A 25626-nucleotide genomic window follows, 5' to 3' on the forward strand; every position below is an offset into this window, starting at 1 on the left:
TTTGATAGAACCGGGCCAGACTTGGACAGAAACGGGGACTTACATTCCCATTTCCAAACATGTTTACATTACTTTTTCAAATGAACAGTGTAATGATTTATGAATATCAGAAATGCATATTTAATCAACACTCTCAGATGCTGAAAATGACACACTGAAAAGTTTGATGGAGCATTGAAGGCCGTGCTGGCAGTCCCTGGTTCGAGTCCGAATGGACGTGAGGCCTCTCTGAGCAGGGTTTGCAGGTTCTTCTAGTGCACGTGTGGGTGTGATGGTTGATCGTTTTCTTCCTCCGACAGTTCAAAAAGATGACTTTGAGGGTAATCAGTGACTCTAAAAACAGCCAGGGGTGTGTGTTTTTGTGTGTCTGTTATAAGAGGTGACCCAGTATGTCTTTGCTCCAGCCTCCATGAAACAAGTTTGAAATGGATGGGAGTGGGATGGAGTCCAATCTTTGCTCCTTCTGAAGATCAGGAAAACGCCATTTGGTGAATTGCTTCATAAAAAGGTGTCTCGAGGCGCAGTCTCTCAGAAAGACACACTCTATTAACCCCCCACCCCCCCCCCCCAAAAAAAAACAACAAAAAAACAAAACTTGACAAGAACTGAGAAACGATTGCAAACCAATACCTTTCTATTTTTTTCCATCACTGTGCACGTGAGACAATCACCTGACAGCTTTATGAACAGAATAATTGTGAAATGGATTCACTGCACTGGTTCAGAAACACAATCAGAACGTCTGCAAACACAGCTCCTCATGTAATCCACAAACCTCCGTAGGTGTATTATCACACCAAGATTAAACTCAAAGCAAACACCCTGATGCCTTCCTGGGCCAGAGTTCACTGAATAGCCGAAGTTAAAATAAAAAAAATTACAGAGATCAGAATTAACAATAAAAATATGAAATAGCAGCACCTGCTCTTCTCCACATATTACCACTCTTGCATATTGCATCCATCGCCTCTTCACAGTGGAAAGTCATGCCTTCTCTGGCCTGTGCGGCACAGCACCACTCTACCTAAAGACAGCACAATTGGCCCTGTCTCTAAAACACTGCCATCACCTGCCTGGGCGCGGCAAGTACAGCTTCATTAACTAAAAACCAGCTCAGGGAATTGTAATTGTTTGCCTGACCTGTTCACTAGCAAGTTAAACAGCTCAGATGTGGAGCGCCTCTCTGGACAGGTTTATTGTCCTGGATTACTGCAATTAACTTTGCTAACAGTACAGGATAAACTCAATAACCAAGTCTGTAAATTTAAAAAAGGGAAGTTATGGTGGCACTATCGAGAAGGGTGCAGGGAGCAGAATGAGGGAGTGAAAAGAAGAACAAAACAGAAGTAAATAACAGTATAAGATGAATGAGATGCAAACATTCAACTGAACAGTGTTACGTTGTACTATAACAGTATATTGAATTACTGGAAAAGAAAAAAAAACAATCTAAAACCCACTAAGCAGCACATGCTGTCAACATCAGCAGCGATCTCTTTGAAACTTTATCATGAAGTTTTCCTGCATGAAAGCAGCAGATGATTGACTGGTTGGATGGCAGTGTATTTGTATTGTACTGATGCAATAATTTCCACTGGCTCGTGGCTGCAGGTTGGAATCTTCTGGCTGACCTTCCCGTGGGTAATTTGCATGTTCGCCCTGTGTTTTCTTCAGTTTTTGACAGGTTCCTTCATCCCACAGTCCATACTTGCTAGCTTGTCAGGTTTGTTGATGATCATAAATCTGAGTCTCTTATGTGTTGAGAGAGTTTCTCCCATTTTTAAATAAAGTAGTTGAAATGGGCGGTGGCCTCCATGTGACAGGTCTAGAAGATGAAAGGATGGTCTTCCACTGATTTGGTCGAAAACGTATTCGTCCCTGTGTAGGTATACCTTCACTGTGGTGGACTGAAGTGAACCCTGCAGAGAACACCGCAGTGTATCCTGTGGCTGGCTGCTCATCCACTTCCAGTCTGACCACAGTCTGACGTTCCTCTGTTCAAGACGTGAGCACAGTCACCCTGCTTCTGTGCTCTGGGAGGTTCTCCCCTCTCGAATGACCTCTCCCTTTGATCGCAGATGCTGGATCTCACAGTGCTGGAAACCGGGACTTTGTTCTCCTTTGTTTTTCATGTCAGTACAAAAGAGGTCACTTTAATCTCGGAGGTCACGTCCTCCACATCACAGACGTTTCCTCCTCCGTCTCAGTGGAAGCAGTGGCTGCAGGAGTTGTCATCCCACCAGGTGACTCTATGTTTTCAGAAAAAAAACTATCTTTATGTTGACTCACCAGGAGACATGTTAAATAAATAAATAAATAAATGAATAAAAGAATACGTATTGGATCTTTTTCACTGTGGTGAACAGCTCCAGAAAATGTCGCAACAGCAAAAAATAACACAAAAGGCCAATAAAAAAAAACAAAACATTAAAGGATCGCTGAGGGTTAAACCTTGTCATGAGGCAGAAAAACAGCTTCTCTTCTGTTTAAATGTTGAGTCGGAGTCAGCTGCACTGTCACAGGAGGGTTAACAGAAGATCAACCCTGACAGCTCCATTAATCACACCATTCAGTTTTCTCTTGTGCCTCCGAATCAGAGTCACGTCAAAAGATGCTTTGGGGAAGCCGCGAGCTGTGAAATTAACTGGGAGGGTGTGTTTGATTCTCGCTGCAGCGATGCCGCTTTTATGCCTGCCTTTCTTTGCTAACCATGTCTGAGAAAAAGATGAATGAAGAATGAATGCTCTCTGTGGGCACGGTACAAGTCTCAGAATCAGACTGTGAATTTCTGTGTGGGCTAATCAGATACTTTCACTGCTGAGTTTCTCTGTACTGCCTAACAATCTTTGATCTGCGTCTGGGGTGGCAGCAGAGAGGAGGTTTTGTTTATGGATCGATGACCCTCCCAGACAGTGTGTGTAATCTAAATACTTAGTTTTGTTGAGGAGAATAATGCTGCATTTTCCACAGGGTCAGGATTACCCCTAACAAAAAAAGAAGAAGAAAAGGTCTTCTTCTTCTTCTTCTTCTTCTTCTTCTTCTTCTTCTTCTTCTTCTTCTTCTTCTTCTTCTTCTTCTTCTTCTTCTTCTTCTTCTTCTTCTTCTTCTTCTTCGAAACAGTACCAATGGCTTATAATATAAATGTGCCAACATTTTTATCCCTGTGATCCCTTCTTTTTGTGGGCTAAGTGAGGATGCAGATTTGAACTACGTCATTATATCATTATATAATTATAGTGACCAAAAAATCTCATCTCACCAAATTTCCTTTCTAGAGACGTCGTCGGGTTTCTTTATTCTGTCCTGAAGTGTTTATGGAAGTGAAAACATAGCAGAGTTTCTCTGAGACTTTTCTGATACACAAAGTCCTGTTGACACCAAATTATGAGCTCATGTGTTTGGTAAGTAATATATTACCTGCAATGGCCAGTGCTACGCAATAATATATTACTTTTTAGTAATATATTACAGTCAATGGTTGCACAGCATTGGCCAGTGTATATCCTATATTATTTTCCCAACAGGTCTTATTTATGGCTCATTGAAAGTATAAATACTATAACACAGTGTTTCTCGGTTCTGGTGCTCACGCATTATCAAAAACCTTCAACTCATTTCTGCAAACATGTCCTATTTGCACTCAGTGCACTTCATGTCCATTGACACCGTATCTCTTTGACACCTTTTTGTTTGTTTGTTTGTTTCTGACTGACTTTGCAATTTATGCTTAAAGATTGTTAAAATGACAACATTTCATTCTAAGGTGCCGTAAATCATCATAAAAATATTTCAGGAATTTTTGTGTTTGTAAACTTTAAAACTGTTAGGTGCTTGAATTTTCATCTTTGTACTTGTTTTAGAATAATCCGATATGCATTTTTTTTTTTTTTTTTTTTTTTTTTTTGCTAAATCAATTCCCAAATCAAAATGCTGATTTTCTTCGGTTTGACCTTTTCACTTCTTTCATTATAATTGTATTTTGTTCCTGCTCTCCTCCACAATAGTCCTCATCTGGTCAGTCATATTATGGACACATTAGGGATTCTGCTCCCCACCAAAGTCAAAGTGACTCTTTACTCAGACAGAAAAAGAATGAAAACATTGTCCATAAAAGCCAGGGATTAAAGAACCTTCAGTGTGATGTCTGGATTTGAGGCTATTGTTAATTAATGCTGAAGTTTTTGGAAAAAAAAAAAAAAAAAATTGAACCTCCAAGCTGCAATTAAAACTAACAGCACAGACACCAACATGCACATTGCATAATTTTTTTTTTCAAAACTTAAAACACAGGGGTGGTTAGACTGGTCCATTAGTTCGGTATATCACGACAGACTTTGATGATTTGACAGTGTTGTGGTGAAACCAGCATCAAATAAGATGGATGTATTCAAGGCCCACACGTATATAGTTATGTGTGTTCACATCCAAACACTATTTTTAATATTTGTTTGTTTCTTTAATAAGTCTTTGTATTCATTCACTTTAAAAGTTTCATCAGCAATACTTTAGTATTTTATGTTTTGCTGCCACCTGGTGCATAGATAAGTTACTACATGTACACTTTATATTGTTTAGCTGCCTAAATGATCAGTTTACACAAAACCGAGACTTTTACCCAAAACGAATTGAGCTTGTAGTTGCATATGAATGTCTTTGAAAAAGATAAAACATAAGCTTTTTAGCACACTCACATGTGAGCATTACAGTATCAAGTCAAACTAAGAAAACCTAAAAAAAAATAATCTTAAAATGTTTTAGCTTAGTGGGTTAATGATTTCATTCAATCTGGGGGTTAATATCTGAGATACTGCTTCACCCTGGATAGAGTAGATACATTCAAGTGAACCTCACTGAGGATGAAACCTGAAACAATGTACTGCATAACCATGTCTAATGATACATTTGTATCTTTGACACCTTCTGAAGCAGCATGTAACAAATCTCTCTCTCTCTCTCTCTCTCTCTCTCTCTCTCTCTCTCTCTCTCTCTCTCTCACTCTCTCTCTCTCTCACTCTCTCTCTCTCCCTCTCCCTCTCTCCTTCTCTCTCTGAGAAACAAAGTAACAATAGTCCATATAGCTTGAGCTTTATTTTGAAGGACAGATTTCCAAGCACATCAGGTGTCTTCTTTTTAAGAAGAAAAAAAAATATCAAGAAATAATTAATCATATTATTGTTTCATGGAAATTACTTCTGCAGTTTCATGACATAAATGGCAAATGATAAAATCGGCAGACCTCTTAGCTACAGGTGAAACTAAATTAACCAAATGCGTTTCCCCATGGACTACTATAGTGGATGCAACCGGTTTTACAGCACCGATGTAAATCACATTAATCCATCAGTTCATACTCAGAAAAATGTGATTGGTGGAGAGAAATAACAAGACTCTGGTACTTCAAAGAATGTACTCTGCAGTCCACCTGTTTCATCAAAAGATGTGATGTCCATCCAGCTGTTTCAGATGTAGAGTAACTGCAGGGACTGCATAGAAAACATAGACAAGCCCCGGCCAAGACTTAAAGGCCTTCACTCTATGAGGTGGGAGTGCTACCCGCTGCGCTATTGTACAGCCCAAAAACATACCTGTTTTCTTTCTTCTCAGGTTGCACGTGGAATAGATATGAGTGTGATTCAAACAACTTACATTCATATAAAAGAAATACAGTAACAAAGAACTGCGCTGAAAAACGTTTGTGTTGCTTTGTGAAAGTCTGTGTGATTTAATGATGGTGCTGCCAATATGTCAAGCAATTTAATAAGAATAAGTAGAGTTGATAACAATAGTTACCAATGTTACATCCCTCACTTGTTAGTTCATGGTACAAATAAACCCAATCCTCTTTCAATTCTGGGCAGAACCTGTGCTTGGTAAAGCTTTCCAGATAGCTAAAATAAATCTTTATTGCCACAATAGAGAGAGCAGAGTCAGGGAGGAGACAGACAGACCAGCAGTAAAAACACCATGCCGGGTCTGCACTGGTGAAAAGAGAATACAAGTGGCAGAGATAAAAATGTCTGTGGCATAAGACTGACTTTGTGCTTTATTTCCACAGCAATTTCACTTTTAATTCTATTTAAAAATTCCACGTGTTCCACTTAATAAAATAAAATAAATGTATTTCCATAAGAAGGAGACACAGCAGAGGTCAGCAGCAGGGACTTCTTTATTTCTATGATGGAGGATTAGGGAGAGATATATTGGCTGATCACAGATGTATATTTAATTCAGGTCTTCCTTTATATAGGTCTTGACCCCACACAAATACTAACATCATAGTTATTCAACTGTAGATGATGGACAACAAAATTACTGTTTTTGTAATATAACTTTATTTTAGTTATATTATTGAGACTGCTTAGTTTTAAACGAACTAGAACTGATATTGTTATTTGTCAATATTGGTAATCAAGAGATAATTGAGTGCCTTGACATTTCCCAACTCTGCCCTCAGGCCTCCAGCATTTTTTAGATGTTTCCTTCTGCCAGCACATTTGATTCAAATGATCTGTTATCTGCAGAATGTGTTGGAGGAGGGAGACCTGCTGGACAGGGAGGCCTGAGCGCAAAACTGAAAAACATGAAAAAGTTAAAACTGATATGAATGTTTAAAGATGTAGTGTGTATTTAAACTTTTTTTTAATTCATTTTTTCCTGATTTTATTTGATTACTGCTTTATTTGTGTTCTTAAAGGCAGCTAGTATAGTTTATTATACCATTTTACTCTATTGTGATTAGTTTTGCACATACCAATAAATTAAAATATTGACTTATTAGCCTGTCACTGTGTACTTCCATTCCATTTTGTGTACTAAGAAACAGTTTGCTTATAGGAATGTGTTCTTACTGAACAGTTCATGTTTCACTTGACATCATTTAGCTCACATTATCTGCATGTAACAGCATTTCTCACCTTACACGGTTTGTTTGGGGGGAAAAGATGCTGAGTTGTTGTCAGCCGCTCCTCCAGTCGGACGCCCATCCAACTGTGCGCTCAAGATGCGTTTAATGACGGCTCGGAAAAGCACTTCACCACTCGTTAATAATGGATTATAGTTACAGTCGGACATGTCCAACACGTACCCCACGTCAATTACGCCCACGGCGTGGAGCCGATGTGCTGGGTGGAGCAGTGAGCTCTGTGGAGTCTGTATTTAAGGTGGAGCAGTGAACTCTGTGGAGTCTGTATGCAGGGTGGAGCAGTGAGCTCCGTGGAGTCTGAGTGGAGCAGCGCCCTCTGGCGGCGGACAGGCGGCGGTGCAGCGGCGGGCCTCATCTCGCGGACGGGCGGGACAAAGCGCCTGTTGGTTCGCAGGCTGTGTGGAGTCTGCAGTCCGGAGTCCGGCCCGGGGCAGCTACCTGAAGCCGTCCGCAGTGAACCTCCCGGGGAGACTATCGCTCCGAATCAGAGGAAAACAAGACCTGTGTGTGTTTCAACTGAGGCAGAAGTTTTAGCAGGACGGAGAGTTTTTCAGGGAAGCGGGACCAGCAGCGGTCAGGTTTTTATCCCCGGTCAGAGACCCGCAGGTAAGACGACCGTGTGGAGAACTGAGCTTTTTGTTTAAAATGTTAATCCATTTCAACACAGCTGTTAAACAAAACCCGACAACGACCGAACTGTTTGATGAAAAGGCTCTAAGCGACTATTTCAAGGAACGTAACGGGGCTTCGACAGGTGGCTCCTCACCCACGGAGCAGTTCTGAGACTTTAGGGTTGTTATTTTTTTTCTGGCCATTTTCTACACATTCCATTTGTAACCTTTTAAAAACAAAACAACTGATGCCATGCGGCGTGGATGTGGTTCAAAAAACACCTTTTAACTCAACACCTGTGACTATAGAGATTACAGCACAGACTCCCAACCTGCTATTAGGAGTTTCTAACGGTGGCGGTGAAGCTGTGTTTACATGAGTGATGTATGTAGATGCAAGTGGGCCAGTTTCAAGCCTATAAATACTTGTGTTATCCATATGTATGATTCATGTGTTTGCTGGTACAGCTGTGGTGCTTCTGTTAGTGGTGTATTACCTTTAGTTATACTGTCATTGCTTACACATCACCCTCAGGTACAAAATTATTATCTAAAACCAATTCAGTCCAGTCCACTAGCCTTCAGCCTTTACTAGAATGATCTTGTTTACTATTGTTAATTTGTTGCCTAGTTGCATTAAATATCATCCTGTGTAGTCAGACTTTATATATAAACTGCACTTGTCATGTAGGTTGACCCAGTTGAACCAAGACTAATACAATGATTAAAAGACCAGTGAAAACCAAGCAAATTAAGTCTGATTAGTTAAATTGGGAGAGAGAGATAGGTCAATTAAATTAAAAACCAGACAAAACGCCTTTTAAAATCTCTTAAAAATATTATGTAGATTGTAAAGATGACAGAGGAAAGGTACAGCTGATGTTAAAAAAAGTTAAAAAAAAAAGACATTCCTCCCAAATATCTAAAGAAAAGGTCTTCTTTGTTCATTCACCAAACTGCATATCTTTCAAAAGTCTAAAGGTATGAATAAATATGGTCCTGTTGGATGTAATCATGTTAAAAAAAAAAAAAAAAAACCTGTGTAGCAGCAAAATTACTCCAAGCATCTCTCCCACATGGCAGAAGTGCAAAGTGGTAGTGGTAGTGAGATGGAACAATAGAGTTTCTGGAATTTCACTATGAGGACTTAAGATTGACAGTGTTTGACTTATCAATCAATCAGTCAATCAGTCAGTCAGTCATTCAATGTAACCATTGTAGTTATGCCTCAAAGTGCCACTAAAGTTTCCAAATTGTTAAATCTCCACTTCCTCAGAAGACTTTGGACTTTTGAGTGGGTGGAATAGTTTTCCAAGGCAATAGTAAGCAAGTGTCTTTGTCCTGGGAGATTTTATGGTTCAAGAGATTTTTCAGCTGGGTGTTTTTGGACAGGAAGTTTTCCTTGAATCCTGTGTGCAAGAGGGTCCCAGCATACATTGGGCAGAGGCCTAATTGTTTTTGACAGATGTAAGACATGTGACTGTATAACTGGAATTCCATCATCAGCAGCAGATGATAGAGTCTCTGTGTTTCAGTGGAGTTCAGGCGGCGGCTGGTGGGTGTCTGGCCTGACCTGTGACTGTGGTCCAAACACTGAGCTTTCTGCCCTGCTTGAAAATAAGACGTGTGAGCCAACTTCTGGCAAAACATTACACTACTAAACATACTACAGCTACTACCGCTAAATTCTTACTACAGCTGTCGAGCTGCAGCTACAGAAAAAAATATATGAAAGTAAATTATAACAAAATTTCCTTATGCACTGATACTGTGCAATTTGTGCACAACTAAGATGAATATTCAACTGAAAACAAAGTGTCATTGTTGACTGCCTGGCCAACATTGATCTCTGTTATGTCTACTAGTATTCAAAATACTCAATGTAAATAATGAGAAAGACTTATCTGGCAAAAAAAAAACCCTTAAAACAAAAAGTTATATTTCCAATAGGAGATGTAAAAATCACCAAAGTCTAGAAAGACTTCAGACACTTATTGCTTTTGTTCTCACAGAAATGTTTCCCTGTGATATCTGTTTGAAACAGAGGTCCTTCTATGCATGCGTTTTGGAGGGAAATGCCAGTGATTCAGGCAAAATTGACAGTCTTTGAGTAAAACCAATTTAGCTAATTTGTAGTGTTGTGAATTCCACCATGAGATCTATTGGTGTGTCCTGATAAGTTTATTGCAGGACATCTGCTTTCCAGGAACATGAGGTGTGATTTAATTTGAGACATAAACAGGCCAAGGCAAACTGTTGGACTAGATCCTCAATGGTGCTGATATCTCATGATTTCATCCTTCTGTACATAAGCAGAAATGAATTTGAAGTTGATAATGTTTTAACAGTGTGTTAAGTGCTTTGAAGGGTCAGAATTAGCATTTGTATTTCTGATACTGTGACGGGGATATGTGTCACAGAGGATAGCTGAACTCTCGTGTTTATCATGATTATCAAGTTAGACAAAAGTGGAGGTAGGAAATCAGCTGCAACTCACTTGCTAACAAGACGGCCTGTTGATCAACATTAAAGGACACCTGACACTGTAGCGCACAAAGTACCGTCCACCTGTCCTCCCTTCCCTCTGTTTTCTGCCTCATTCCAGTCGCGAGCAGCACAGAGGAGCCCTTGTTTGATCCACCCTGGACAGTGCCTCACTTTTTGCTTTCTTTCTTTCTTTCTTTCTTTCTTTCTTTTTTTTTTTTTTAAACGCTGACTCCATGGCAACACTGTTCCCGTGACGAGCAGCCCTGACTTTTGCCCCTCCTGCTCCCGAAACAAAAGCAAGAAGTTATGGAGGGAGGGAGACAGGGGGAAGAGAGTCAGGGGACAGGGCAATTGTAAAGGGGATGAAAGATATGGTGGAATGAAGGGGGCTATAATGGGAAGGTGTCTGGGATGGAGGCTCCGAGGCGAGACCTCGAGGCGAGACCTCCTCTGCTCTGTGTGCCGAGTCCCATAAAGAAGAAGTAGAGTTATTAGGCTGTGGGCAGTGCCAGGGGCAGTATGCCTATCATTGTCTAAACCTTGAAATGGATTTTTGCTTTGCTCAGAGTCCCACCAAGAAACCAGGACTGCTGAATGCGGTTAAAGTCAATGCCACAGAATGCAGTACTTCGCCAGAGCCTTAATCAATTATCGTATTAATATTAAAATTGATCTATGATTATATCAGAGTTATCTAACTATGGGCTTCATGCAGCACTTTTAGTTTTGTAGAAGGAACAACAAACTGTTCACTAGTTTTTCAGTTGAGCGAACCGTTTAATCTCTCGAAGCCGGTAACCTACCGGTCAAAAACTAATAGAAGCAAAGCTTAACAAATCCAGAGGAAAGGATTCACAGTCAACATGTGATCAGCTCAAAACAAGATAATATTTGGACTTTTTACTTGAGATGAGATGAAGCAGATAATAATCTGTTGGTCTGTGGATGAAGGATTAATCAGAAGCAAGTTCTTTTCTTTATTCTCTGTTTGCATATGTTTTTTTTCTCAGTTTAATACCGCAGTAAAGTCAGATTAAAAAAATTGAAGTCTTGACCTTGAGCTCTGGAACTACAGATTTTTTTTTTTTTTTTAAGAAACAGTGAAATGAGGAGATAAAATTGTTTTTTATATTTTTTCAGACCATGTGATATATTCCCTTGTGTTTTTCAGGATATTGCTGTCAGAACTGTATTTTTATCAAATGAAGAAGACAGTTTGCAAAAACAAAATAAAGATGAAATATTTGACTTGCTGAGGTTCTCGTGTTTCTAAAGTTACCAAACATATCGGCTGTCCAAGGACTCAGGCTGGAGGAATGAACAACCTTGAAACCTTTGAACAGAACTTTGAGAAATTTGTAGCAGAAAATTCTTTTTTATCTAGACTGTGTGTGTGTGTGTGTGTGTGTGTGTGTGTGTGTGTTTGTTTGTTAGAGAGAGAGAGAGAGAGAGAGAGAGAGAGAGAGAGAGAGAGAGAGAGAGAGAGAGAGAGAGAGAGAGACTCCTGCAGTCTCTGTGAGGAGGCAAAAAGGACAGTATTGTGGTTGGGTGTCAGTCAACCCTACCCTGGTACCGATATCTCCAAATCAGTCTGACTTATCCAGTTTACAGACATTAAGGTTAAAGTCAGTCCTCCAATCTGTGTCAATACTGAAGCCAGGTTTACTCTAGGCAAGTTGAAAGATCTAAACACTGTGGTTTGAGTGTCGCTTCAACTTGAGGAAATGAAAATTGCACAAACAAGCTGTAGCCGCCATAAATCACACTCGTATAGAGGTTGTAAAACATTTACTCTCTTCAGTTACTGGATGTCAGTACCAGAGAGAGTCACGCCTATCTTCCATATCTTTCCCTGTAGCTTCACTCATATCAGTGCTGTTTAAAGCAGAACTGCACAGACCTTCTGAACCACATGAGGTACTCTTTGCCGTCTCATGTTTTTTAGAGTCCTTCTGTTTTGTCGTTTCTGCTTTTAGACCAAGACATCTGTCAATGATGTTTGACAAACAGCATTATGATAGCCCGCCGGTCTACAGCCCTCCTTTCACCGCACCTTCCAACAACGGCTATGGTCCACCAGGCAGCTTCCACGGCCCCCAGAGTGACTACAACGCATACCCGCCTCCACCGGGATCTTACTACATTGAGGACAAGCCGCAGCACTTCTACAAATGGCTGTCGCCTCCAGGGATCGTCAAAGCCATGATGGCTACCGTGATCTTGCTGTGTCTGGCGATTTTTGCCTGTGTGGCTTCCACACTCATGTGGGACATACAGTATGGATATGGCGCGGGATTGGGCTATGGTGCTGGTATAGGCTATGGCAGCGGATACGTTGGTGGCAGCTATGGCTCAGGCTTTGGTAGTTATGGAGGCTATGGGAACTATGGGAACTATGGCTCCTACATTTCTCCATACTCGGCCAAAACAGCCATGATTGCCATAGTAGCCATTAACTTCGCAGGGTCCCTGGGCTTCTTCATCGCCAGTTTTTCTAAATCCAACATGTTCCGCAGCAGGAAGTTCTTCCTGGCCATCCTGATAAGCACTATCATCATGGCCATTCTGCAGGTAATACCCATTCAGATTTTAGCACCAAACTTGCTCGTTGATTACTGCCTATCTGTGAAATTTGTTGGCCTGTAGCCTCAGTAATGTTTATCAAGAAGCACTCAGAAAATTGATAATTTCTGCTATTTTTAGTTCAGTGAACTTATGATCACTAATTGGCTTTTATAGGTTGGTGTCACATATATGAACCTTCTTAGTGTAAATGTTTGCTCGGTGGTTATTTTAGTGACGTTTCTACCTAAAACTTAATCCTGCCTTCTTATCTTCCATCAAAAGTAAATGGCAGGTGAACCAGAAATAACATTAGGAGTCACAATGTCAAAGCATTGTGTTTAACAAGTCACTCAGTTGTTTTCAGAGTTTAGGGATTTTTATCTCACTTGCTGTGCTGTGGCAGAGTGGATACATGTAGTACATCTTAAAGTGTGTCTGAGTATCTCAAGGTTTGTATTAATGTAAGCTAGGAGACTGTCAGGGTGAAAAAATGAACAATAGTTCATTCTTTGGCAGAGAAAACAAAGGCAGATAATCCAGAAGACACAACGTTTCAGACTGAAATCGCAGCATAGCATAACAGATAACACAGTCCTTCAGTGTGTATCGTGGCTGCACCTTGGAATAGTTTAGTTTAGTCTCAGACAGTATTCATTATATGTTTGGCTGACCCCTGTGCTTTAACCTTAGAAAGCTATGGGTTTTGTGTTTTTTTTTCTTTTATCTGTGCCATTAATAGTTCACACATGTTATGAAGAAGGTTGTGAAGAATTTGTTGAAGTCTGAGGATGATAGATACCAAGAGTGTTTCACATAGCTGTAAACTGCTCAACTGTAAACGGTTCTCTGTAGCTGTTTGCAGTCAATTAGTGTTGAATGAGCTGAATTAGCTCCTGCGTGTTGATACACAGATGTCAGAGAGTCACACTTAAGCAGTGTCACTGTGACGTCAAATATGACAATACACTGTTTTTTATGAGATTCGGTTTGTTGTTAACGTCTTGGTGTCTAGTTTTTTTTGGGTTTTTTTACAATTAAAACGCCTCTTCAGGTGTATTATGTCTCATGTTTCTAATTCACTCCTTAGTGAATTTCGTACACGATTGTTTTAATGATTTATTTCAACATATTTTCCATATCCACTGTGCATTATAAACACCACAGAGTCAGTAGTCAGACTGATCAGTAGCAAAGTATTTTAGAGACAGACTGGAGAGCACCGAAGAAGCTTTGAGGCGTAGCAGAATAGTTTTCTTCTTGAAGAATGATATGATTCCTCCTGAATTCTTCAGTGTTGGTGAAACTGCCTTTCCCATACTTGAACCCTGATAAGGAGTTATATCAATTGGTTTCACTAATCAGTAATCTCAAACAAATATCCCACACATATTCATCAGTGTGTCTAATTGTGAGATGACTGACTGTGCTTTTTGCAGGGCATCATAAACATTGTATACATTGTTGGAGTGAACCCAATGGCGCAGAGTTCCTCCAGCATCATATACAATCCGCTGCTCGCGTTGTGCCAGAGCCTGCACCAGAACAGCTACTCCCAGATGGGAGGAGTGGGAGGCTTCCCCTATTACAATCAGTATCTGTACCATTACTGCTTTGTGGATCCACAAGAGGTTGGTTAATTTCCCTGTACATATTTTATTGTCAGTTTGTTGAAACAGATTGAAACAGATGATAGAAAACACATTTAAAAGTTAAAGATTTCAAATTAAAACCTGCGGAGTTATCAGCAGGGATCATAATATTACTCATGAGTGAAAAAGCAAAACATATGAGACGCACGGGGCTGTAGCATGCTCTTCTGTCGGCAAATGCAGTTTAATTTGTACATACTGATTAGCAGCTGCACCACCATGTACCTGGCTTAAGCAAGTGGAAATCTCATCGAGAGAGCTACCCCACTTCCGTGAAACTCCTTCCTCTTCATATCTCTAGATAAGCAGTGAATACTTAAATCACTGACCTTGATTAAAGTTAAAGCTGAAAGCCTCTTGATGTTTCTCCGGCTTTCGACTGGTGACGTGCAGGTTGACACCTCCACTCACAATGAACTTTATGTAAAAAAAAAAAGGGAGGGGTGCAGGTTTAAAAATATGTATAGTGTTTTAATCAATTTGCATCAACAGGAAAAGACATTTATAGCATTAAATGAAGTCTGTTATAGTGTTGACATTTTGAAATCATTTTCAATTATTATTTCAACAAACTAAAAAACCCAATCTATCATATGTGCACTAATAATGAAGAATAAAACAGTCAACAAGAGGGATATGCTAAATATAACAAGGTGGTTTGGACTTAAACTCTATTAATAATATTTTAAAAGGTATTTCAGCAACTGGTTGCAGTATTCTTTCATAGACGTTTTCTTTTTCTCTTGTTTTTTTAGGGAGTTGCTATGGTGTGTGGATTCCTGGTGGTCATTGCCTTCGGTGTTGCTGCCTTCTTTGCGCAACGAACGAGAGGGAAGATCTGGCGTTACGGGAAGCCAAACATTTACTGGGACGAACCGCTCGTTGGTGGGAAGGCCTCAGAGGGCAGAGATGTTGAAGAATGGGTAAGAGAATGACGGACGATTGTCCAAATTTAATAAGTCTGGGTTTAGACGGGATTTTCAAAGGGGGAGGAAAAAATGAGGGTTTGGCCCAAACTGACCTGGAGGTTTTGCAGGCAGTGAAATGAACAGTCTCACACAGAAGTTAAATCCAGCCTGAGGATAAAATACAATGTGCACCAACAAATTTGATTAAATGACGACATTTTAAGCAGCAGTTTTTTTCTCACTTTATAATAATGTAACTTACTTAAAAAAAAAAAGTTATTTTGTTTTACCCTACTGCCTTCTTGTTTAGTCACATGTTGTTAGTCACTTGTCTTTATGTGTTCAAAGTGCACGAGAAGCTTTATATAGAGAGATTTGTGAGTTTATAGGCTCCAGCCGGGATACAATCACACCACAGCAACCGTTTTCCTTATGACTGAGTCACTGTGTTCAGGGTCAGGCCTGATAGCAGCGACCGGCTGTTTGTTCACGGTGCGTGACCTGGTTTCACTCTGAGTAATCATTAACCACCTGAAGGAGAGTGAGCAGGCAGGTGGTTTCTGGAGAGCGGTTCTTGGCCTTTTTCAGACATCGGTTGCACGCTTGTCACAGGAGGCTGTAAGCTGAAGTTTGGGTTGATAATTGACTTGACCTGCCCCTTTTTAGACGACGCCTGTTTGATACATTGACTTGCAATAGGTAACAGAGTCATAAAACGCCAGCTCTGAGCTCAGGTTTGTAGATTTAACAGTTGATCATAAACAACACTCACGCGATGGTTTGTCATATGGTTAACTGAATGTCATCAGCATATGGGCACATTTTTGTGAAAAACACAGCCTTGAATTGAACATTGAACTGGATTTTCTCCTTGCCTACCACAGTACTAAACACATGTACGTACATTTTGCCCACAGCTGCTTCTAATAGAATTATGCCTTTAAATGACCAATTGGAGCAGTAAAAATATCTATTGTTACATTGCATTATGTATTGCTGTTTGCGTCTGAGAGAGGTTGCTTGGAGAATAGCGTCACTTTCACAGGGATTTACAAGCAGAAAAGAGTAGATGAGGCGAGTGTGGAGTGACTCCTATGACTGGCCCCAGTGTTTCATAATGGAGTAATGGTTACTGGCGTCATCAGGTCGACTTTATTTATTGTCACTGCATTAAGCAATTTAAAAATTTGAATTACCAGGAGAAAGGTGAATTTTGACTTTGTGATCATCGTATACAGATATTCTTCCTTTTTTTTTACATTTCTAATTTTTGACCAGAGCAGTGCTGACCTGTTTAAAAAAAAAAAAGAAAAACAGGCTTCTGCCACACAGTGAAAATGCAGCTGCCTGTAAGGCCTAGAATCACTTCCAGAACCCATGTGGTGTTTACCATAACCATTCAGATATAGTGTGTCCCACAAAACCTACAATTATTTATTCAAAGTTCGAGACGTTCTCCTCGGGTTGAGTGTGATAGTGCTGCACTACCTGCATTAGTGAGCCACACAATGAGTCATCGGCCTTGTTATTTTCCCTAAACACTAGTCCAGTGACAGCCTGACGCCGTGGCTGTGTTGCGATTGGAGCGTCTCTGTTGGCGAGCCCGGGGAGGCTCGGCTCGCTCTGATGACCTCACACACAGGCTGCATTCAGCTCGCCCTCGACGGCCGCATTGTGTCTGCTCCATGAGGTCACCGCAGCCCGTTCCTGCAGCGCGCTCTGTGCGCTGGAACCACTGCAGATGGAGATTAAAAGCACCGGAGCTGGCTTCTTACTAACAGCCCAACAGCCAGTGGATATTGTTTGGAAAAGCAGTATGAAATGTGAAAGTAGTTGAAAGTTGGTATAATCCTGTGATGGCAAACTTATTGTTGTGACAGACAAATCAGGTTCTGTTTTGTGTGTGCTGGTGTTTGTTGTAGCTGTGTTTTACACATGGTACAGTTGCCCTCACATGGTCCACGGTTTCTGTCTGAACTACTAGTTTACACAAATGAAAAACAGCGACAAAGGGGTACTTTTTGTTAAAGCTTTGATCATAGTTGATAAAGTGCATCATTTTGCAAATTTATATTTAATTGTGAGGGGAACCCGGTTCTAAACCCAAAACAAACAAAAAAAAAATCAATATGCTATCAATGTGAACTCTGACAAGCATCAAAGCCACTGGTTTTGCTTCGAAAGTATCATCACATTAAAGGAAAACACAATTTCTTTCCCCCAGATATTCAGGCAGATTTTTTTCACTGGTGGCGTACGAACATGTCAAGGTTATATTTTGTCCTACATTCTCACACCTCTTTTATGACTCTTGCTTCACGTCAGTATGAGTTTGTTTTGTTTCCAGCGCTGTAACGCTCCACATGTGTTTCCCTACATCTGTTTCTTCTCCATGTATTTCTGCATCTAAATCAAAAAGTCCCCCACAGTCTCAATGTGCTCCATGGCCCTCTCTCTTTTGAAATGTTGCCTCTCCAGGACTATCAGGCGTTCTGACTGTGCTCGCGGTCTTCCTGCTCCTAGTCCAGTTGCCTGTTGTACTGCACACTGAGAGGGCATTGTTAATATCCTTGCATGAACTACTTTCTTCAAACAGGATCCTCCTGCAGCTGCAAGAAAGGCAGCTCTTTCCCAACCAAGCACTCCACCCACCATGATTATTGTTTTTTAGGGGGCATGGCTGCTGCACTGCGAGGACTTCTGGGAGAAGAGCAGTGACTGTGCTATGCTACAAAGCAATAAATAGTTCTCAAATACTAACCCCCAATCAGATTCCAGTGTCTGCTGGTGTTAAGAGGAGCTGACTGTTATTATAGCACATATAGAATAGGATGCGTTCAATAATGTCCCTACTTTGTGTAGAGTTCCTCTAAAAGACCTCAGATGACTGATAAATGCCCTGGATGAAACATTGACCAATCCCAGGGCCTTCAGTGGGACAAATCCATGCATGCAGATCTCTGACCTCATGGGAAAAACAAGGAAAAGGAGATTAAGCGTCGTGTTTTTATATGGGAGCCCCTCTTTTGTTTGAAGACAGAGCAGATCCGTTCCAGATGTTCATGACGATATAAGACAATGGAAAGGGTAAACGCCAGGCTGGAATCATTATTCAATCTTCAGTATGTTTATAGTATTGAGATGAATAATCACTTTGGGTCTCAAGATAATCACAACAAACTCATAGTGGGGGCAGATTTAGTCAAATCCTGTGAATGAGAAAGGTGTGACACTGCAACTTCTGAGATTTAGTTTTATTTGGGACTGATTTATATATTCTTCGTTAATCTGTATTTCTTCTTTGTTTTTGTTATCATGACCTTTTCCAGCAGTGAACCGAACAGAAAACCCTTGTTTCCTTGAGTAGTTGCATTGTGACATCCAATTTCAGGGTTGACCGCTCACTCAAATTTTAACCACTAATTATCATGCTGTATGTCTCTCTTTCTTTCTCTCTTGAAATCCCTGATTGGAGCCTATGCTTGCCTTCTTTATTCTTCAAATGATAGGTTACAATAGGTTACAGCGAGTTTTTCCAAACCACACAGATGCTGAACAGATAAGAGCCATTTCAATTTACTGAAGACATGCGACTGATGTGACTTGGTTTGTCAGTGAAACATTAGCAATCAAAATAATGCCTCCTTAAAGCAGATATGAGGCAGAAAATGAGGAACATAACTTTACCATTGTGTAGGTTTCAATTGTTTCGGTTGTTTGTTTGTGCTTGTTGAGTGTTTTCCTTCTGTTGTTTCCTGCCTGCTGTAGGTGAACAATGTAGAGGAAAGTCGCAGCGTTCAGGATGCCCCGACCCTGCTGGTTTCAGAGAAGGGAGGCGGTCTGCTCAACGCCTCGGCCAACAGTGTTATCTCCTACCCCCCTGCCAAGGTGGACAGCAGCTCCTACAATGGAGATGCCTTTGACAACAATGAGTAAGTGACCTTCTCTATTCAGCCCTTTTCTCATTCAGAAAAATGTCTTTTTTTTTCAAGAGCTGAGTACAGCACTCTATTTCTTCCTCAGTTTTTAGTGTTTAACTTTATATTTAGGTGTATTTGCTGTAAATGTGTCCTATGGGTCGCCGTAAAACAAAATTCAAAATATCCATTTTCGCTAGCTAAGCATGTCTGAGTGTGTTACTCCAAATAACAAATGAGCTAAATATTACTCATCAGGAATATTTAGATGTTTTGTCAGAAAGACATGTCGGCTCATGGATGCAGGATTAGGGTTTAATTTTTAATTTTTTAATTTTTTGTATTTTGGGAATTACATCTATCTCACCAACTGTACAAATGGTTGGCGAAGCAGCAATGGCTGTGAATAATTTACTTATGTTCAGAAAGTATCTTCAACGTTGGACTGCAACTGCTACAACAAAAAGCCCACAACAAATTATCTTCAAGTCATGTGACTCACACAAGAAATATCTCTTTTAAAGCCTATGAAAATACATTGCGGTTTTGTTTGTGTGCATGTGTGTGTCTGTCTGTCTGTGTGTGTGTGTGTGTGACCTTTGAGCCCTTGTTGGATTAACTTTCCCTTGTTTTTTTTCTCTCATTCTCATTCAACTCTCTGAGGAGGTGGAGAAAAGACAGGTTGTTTGTTGAGAAATGTACTTAATTTTTATCAAAGATAAGATTTTCTGAATAAACTTCCTTTGTTTGTTTTAGTGCCTATAAAATCAGTGTGTGAGAAATGGTGTCTTGTACACTTTATAGTCTAATAACACTTACAGAAACAGGCACATGTCATCTGACCGCCAGCAGTTCGAGTTGGTTCAAAGTACCCTCTATTTCAATGATTTCCTCTCTCGCAAAGTAAACACGGCCAGCATTTTCATAAGGAAAAGAATGTGAGCCTGAAGACCTGCCATGTGTTGTGTTGTTGACATAATTCATCTTTTTGTAAGGACTGCTAATATTTGTGCCATTTTATTTGGATTCCTTAGCAAATCCCTTTAAACCTACAAAATTGAGCATGTTTCTTTCTGTACTTGTAAATAGCCGTACTCTCCTCTGTTCATTTAGAGCTTCTGTGTGATTCAAAGCCAGATTGAAGGTTATGACCATTCATAACAGAAGTGGCTCAAAATCTTTATTTTTACCCATGTTGTTTTTTTTATGTGTCACATTGGTCAGTACGTCCTTTTTGTTATTTAGGTCAGTATGGTTTGGGTACGTAAATAATCTTGTTCAAAAAAGTTTTATTTCAGTTTATTCAAAAATTTAATTTCTTAAATTCTTTATTTAGCTGGTACCCCTGCAGCAGCCACTGGATTCTGTACCTAAGCACTCAATTTATCTTTACATTGAATAAAACTCAGTCCATTCGTCAAATTTTTTTTCACTGTAATATGTAAAGTAGTAATGGTGCAGGTATCGTAGCACTGATGATTGTATGATTATTTGCCATAAGTTAAAAAGTTAAATCATGATGCTTGGAACATAATGTGTATTTTCCTTCAGTGCAATTTGATAGTTACTGTCAGCTATGCAATGTAAATGTATCCATATTTAATAAAAAGAAAAAGTGATGATATCAACACTAAACTGTTCCTTTAATGACGTGTTAGTTTAGTAGAGGGTTAAAAAACAAAAAAAGTATGTTCCTGTGCACTTGGAACCAATTGTTAGTCTTTGCTTTCCAGCTGACAAATTTGTCTTATGTTTTTGTGTCTATCCAGAAGATACCCAGAGAGAACAACTACTCGTCCATTGGAAGTTTTTTCTCACGGTGGAGGGACGAGCTCCAGCCCTTCAGAGGAGACGGGCGGTGGCCGCAAGCCGTCAGCCCACAGGGGCAAAAGACGCCGGCGTAACCCGGAGCTGGATGAGTCTCAGTATGAAACGGAGTACACCACGGGCGGAGAGACGGGCAATGAGCTGGATAGCGATGAACTGGAGAGGTGACTGTACTATTTGTGACCTGCTCACATGCAGCTTGGATTAGAGATGAAAATGTCATTAACCAAGAACTCACATTGTAGATTGCAGTCAAATACTTTTGCTCTCTTGAGAGCAGACCTAAATCGTGGTACTTGAATAGCGATAAGCTCAGAAAATGAGCCTCACATGAACGTGCTTTTCATCTCCAGGCAGTTTTAAACATTTTAGGTATACAGCAGTAATGTAATACTGGGTAAAACAACAACGTCTGTAATAGTCTATTGGCCAGTTTGCTTATTTCTTATTCTGTCCAGGAGAGTAGTTAATCCTCTCAGGTATGCCGGTTCACATGAGTTTTTCTCAGGAATAGTGAGAAAACTGGAACAAAGGTACAAAAGTGGAAGTTAGCGCAGAGACGGCACTCTTCATGGGTCACATCCCAGAAATGTTATGGAGGGATTAAATACTGTTATTTTCATCAATTCTCGCTCATCTATAGTCTTCGAAAAATGTCACTGTTACAGTAAAAAAAACTTCAATAAGGTTGTCATTTTGATTCTTCCCAATATCAGACGAATGTTTCTTTTGTTTTCCTTTTTCACCATTTTCTCTTTCTCTGCTGTCCCCCAGTGTGTATCCAGAGATAACTTCAGATGCGCAGCGCCATGAATATAAGAGAGAATTTGATGCCGATCTTTGGGAGTACAAGCGCCTGTGTGCTGAAATGGACGACATCAATGATCAATTGAACAAACTCAGCCGGCAGCTGGACACACTGGACGAGACTTCTGTCAAATACCAGGTCAGAAAACACAGCGCTCACCTCAAAAGACAACAACCGACAGTGAGTGGAGATAAATAATAAGACCATGGAAATAGACACTCCTGCCCTGGGTGTGACACTATGATACACTTTAATATTTCACATTGAGCAAACTCACTCCACCGGCCTTTTCAATTAAAAACAAAATGAAAAAAATATTTATCTTTATATAACCTCTTACTTTATGTTTTTTGTATGATTTTAGTGGTTCACACATTCACGCGTTATATCATGTACATCCTTTTTCCTGAATATCTGAAAATAAATTATATTCTGTTTATGAACAAGCAATAATCATGATACAAGTTTGTCATTATTTGCAATAAAAACCTATTATGCGTAAGTAGTAATACAGATAGTATTACCAATCACAGGTCATTACAAAGGCGAAAGCAATATTACTTTTTATTAGTATCTCAATAATAAGAACATCATTCTGCTCAACAGGAACAGCATAAGCATCAAATAACACTTATTTACTTTATCTATACTTTATATCTACTATGTGAAACAGTCCAAATAACAAAGAAAAGTGACTCAGCTCAACAGACAGAAGGCTGCTATCTGGGACATCTTCAGACAGAGACCATCACAGAACGAGATGTGAAGCAGAAAGAATGTGAGATTCAGTGTTTAGTTTTTTTCATATATCACTATGTTCTTTTTTATTTCTTTCTCAGACTGTGGCAGAGGAATATAATCAGCTGAAAGATTTGAAACAGGTGAGGTGTTTTTTTCTCTGGTTCCATAAAAACAAAACAAAAAAAAAATCAAAACATGCCTATATTGTCAAAATTGGAGGTGTCATGTTACTAAAGCAGGATGTTAGTGTTCCATTTCTTACTTTTACCTTTTACGTTTATGTTGGATGAAGTTTTTCTCATCATTTCCCTCTATTTATAGTGCGTTTGAGAATTTCATCATTGCACAGATTGAACAAACGTTAGTTGGTGTTAAGAGTTGGTGTTTGTTGCTGCTTTGCAGACGTCAGACTACCAGTCTAAGAAGAAAAAGTGTCGCAGGCTGAGACACAAATTGTTCCACATCAAGCGCATGGTGAAGGACTACGATAAGAACCACTGAAGGATCTCCTCAGTCCAGACTCACCTCTGTGGTTGACACAGAGAACACTCACAAACAGGGGCCAAGATACACTCCGAAATGCTACCGAGACTCTGACACACTGAGACCAAAGTTCCTTACAGAACCACACACACACACACACACACACACACACACACACACACACGGAACACGCTGTAAGCTAATAACGGTAATGTCTACTTGTTTCCTGCTCTGATCGTTTACATATAATCACCATGATTTTGGTAGCTCCTGAAAACGAGCCTCGCTCGCAGCTCCTTCTAGAGGAATCTCTACAGTTTCCCGGAAGGGTATGCCTTTTATTTCATGTCAGCATCTGCAGGTGTGGCTGAAGAAAGGTTGTTTAAACATCACCTGATCTTCGGTCACACATGATAGCCCTGTGCTCGCTTTCAGTGACTCTGTTAACTCGTTGGATTCGGGAACTTTTCTTTGTTTTATCTCACTATAGATAAGAGATGGAGCAGTATTGTAGAGAACATCGTGGGAGGTGAGGCAGCAAATTTTCTGTCTCTTCAACACTTGGCATGGTGTTATCTTTGTCTGAAAATGATCCCGTGTTCAGTTTTTCTCACACTTGTGTCAGTGTAAGCACCTCAAACATCTGTCTCTGAGGTTAACCGTTTCTAATGGGACCATGTGTTTTTTGTTTTTGTTCTACTGGCTCAGTATCTTCTTAAAGATTTTTGTTTTGATTTGGTACAAATGCAATGAGACCAAAAGCAGACACACTAGCCAATTAAATGTGTAGCGTCATGATAATGTACATATTTATGAACGACTCTGTTTATACTGCATACCAAAAACAAATGTAGACTTTACCGAGTTAGAGTAGTTCATGAGATTCTTTAGCAGTTGTACTCACCGAATACAATAAATAACTTGTTTTTAAATCATTGATCATTCAAAATGTGCTTAGGTCTATGCAAGTTAGTAATTTAGTAGATTTAGCCAAAGTAGAGTTTTTTTTTTTTATCAATACACTCCTCAACAAACTGTCATGCATTCCTGTATCTATGTTAAGGTATTTTTACATTTTTTTTTAATCTGTGATAAATTGTATTAATCCAGTTCATGTAAAAAGAGTAATGATCCACTGCACATTTTGAAGTGAAGACACAAATTTGATTGTTCATGTATTGTATTTTTATGAAGAACATTGTGGTTATTTTACAAGCCAGATGTGAGCCATTTATTTTGTAAGAATTTATATTCATTGATGCTATTTTACAATTTTTGTAACTGAACGCTTCCATAAATTATGTTGTCTGAAAAGTATTGAATTTAGCGAATAATAAAACTGTCTAATTCTTTTAAAAATGCCACCAAGTACCGTGTTTCCTGTTTGCTGCTCCTGGCAGCGTCCAGCAGGGAGAGCAGGAGGGCTTTGCTTCCTCAGGGGAGTCCAGTGTGTGATGCTACTGCCCTCTATCGGCACAACTCTAAAAACACTCTGCAGCACTCAGTCTTCTCTTCACAGTGCTGACCATGTGCACTCCACACGGCCCAGCTGTTTTCAGGGCATGCACTTCAGTATTTAGCGTTATTTACACTCTGCAAAGGCCATACTCGTCGACTTTGACATGTTCTTTAAAATTAAAATCTAAATCTTTACCACACAGTTCACGTCACAAAGAACATGTATACTTTTATTTCTTGTAATGCAAAAACAAGTGAGCCATTGTCTTTAACATTTTTCAGTTTTGGCATGGTCATAGAAACATGTCTTTTCAAAGTCATGTGCATTTGGGCCGTTGTGGAGGTGGGGGGACCAACACTGGGTCTGACATGCCCCTGGCGTGAGGGCGCCGCGTGATGAGGTGGGCTGTGCTCTTTAGAAATGGTGGGATGTATGACTGCCATCACAGCGACCCGGGCGGCCCAGGAGCTCAGCGTCGGAGGGCGGCAGGAAACCTCAGACGGCGTGGGCACGTCAGAGGAGAGGAGGGCGCGGGCCAGCGGCGTGAGTGTCGCCACGCTCACGCCGCTGGACGTTGCTGGACGCCAGCGTGTTAGATTCGGCACACGGCGGGGCTGGAGGTGGGGGGCGAGCTGCTGCAAGCCTCGGACCGCTGCCTCCAGGCGTTTGATGATCACCTGTATGTTTGGACCGAAGAGGGAAGAGGTAGAAAGTGGCAACCCCAAAATACCCTTCTGGTCCCGTTCCGTGAGGGAGGAGAGACGGAGCCACAGGTGTCTCATACCGAGCTGGGCGCTGGCCATGGCAAGACCTCCGTTGATGGCGGTGGCACGGCACATCCGCATCAGGACCTCGGCCGTGTTCTGGATCTCCTCGATGTCCTCCGGCGATAGCTCTGACCGCTCGTGGCAGAGCTTATCGATGGAACCTAGGAGGAAGGTTATATTGTTAGCTAAGGCGAACACCTGATTGCAATTAGCATAACCACGGTCCAGAAAGGAAGCCATGCACCTGTCTCTTTCAGACAGCAGCACGGGCTTTCTGCCAGGCCAGGAGGTGGAGGTGGGTAACAGGCAGAGCCTCACGGTGTCCTTCATCACCGCCGCGAGGTGCTCCACAGGCTCGCGGGGCGCGCTCAGGCGGCTGGCTCTGGAGAACACGGAGAGGGAATCATGCCGCACAGACTTCTCTGAGCCCGAGGAGTCGCGGCCGCTCAGCAGATCCCCGCCAGCTTCGGCTCAGTCTGTGA

The 25626-nt window shown here is 40.7% G+C and overlaps 1 protein-coding gene across 2 annotated transcripts; it reads left to right on the forward strand.

Annotated features, from left to right (window-relative positions):
• Positions 1 to 7415: 7415 nt before the first annotated feature.
• On the forward strand, positions 7416 to 24000 carry LOC115381858 (occludin-like). Of its 2 annotated transcripts, none has more exons than XM_030083485.1 (9): positions 7416 to 7528; positions 11997 to 12591; positions 14022 to 14213; positions 14990 to 15157; positions 18911 to 19074; positions 20829 to 21050; positions 21661 to 21832; positions 22534 to 22575; positions 22838 to 24000. In XM_030083485.1, the coding sequence occupies exons 2-9, from the start codon at positions 12013 to 12015 to the stop codon at positions 22934 to 22936; spliced, it is 1638 nt and encodes a 545-aa protein (XP_029939345.1). In that variant the 5' UTR covers positions 7416 to 7528; positions 11997 to 12012; the 3' UTR covers positions 22937 to 24000. The 2 variants fall into 2 exon arrangements, with proteins under 2 accessions (XP_029939345.1, XP_029939346.1); XM_030083486.1 differs by having other exon boundaries at positions 20832 to 21050.
• The last annotated feature ends 1626 nt before the right edge of the window (positions 24001 to 25626 follow it).

Source organism: Salarias fasciatus, chromosome 23, assembly GCF_902148845.1.
Source record: "Salarias fasciatus chromosome 23, fSalaFa1.1, whole genome shotgun sequence".
NCBI classification, from domain to species: Eukaryota; Metazoa; Chordata; class Actinopteri; order Blenniiformes; family Blenniidae; genus Salarias; species Salarias fasciatus.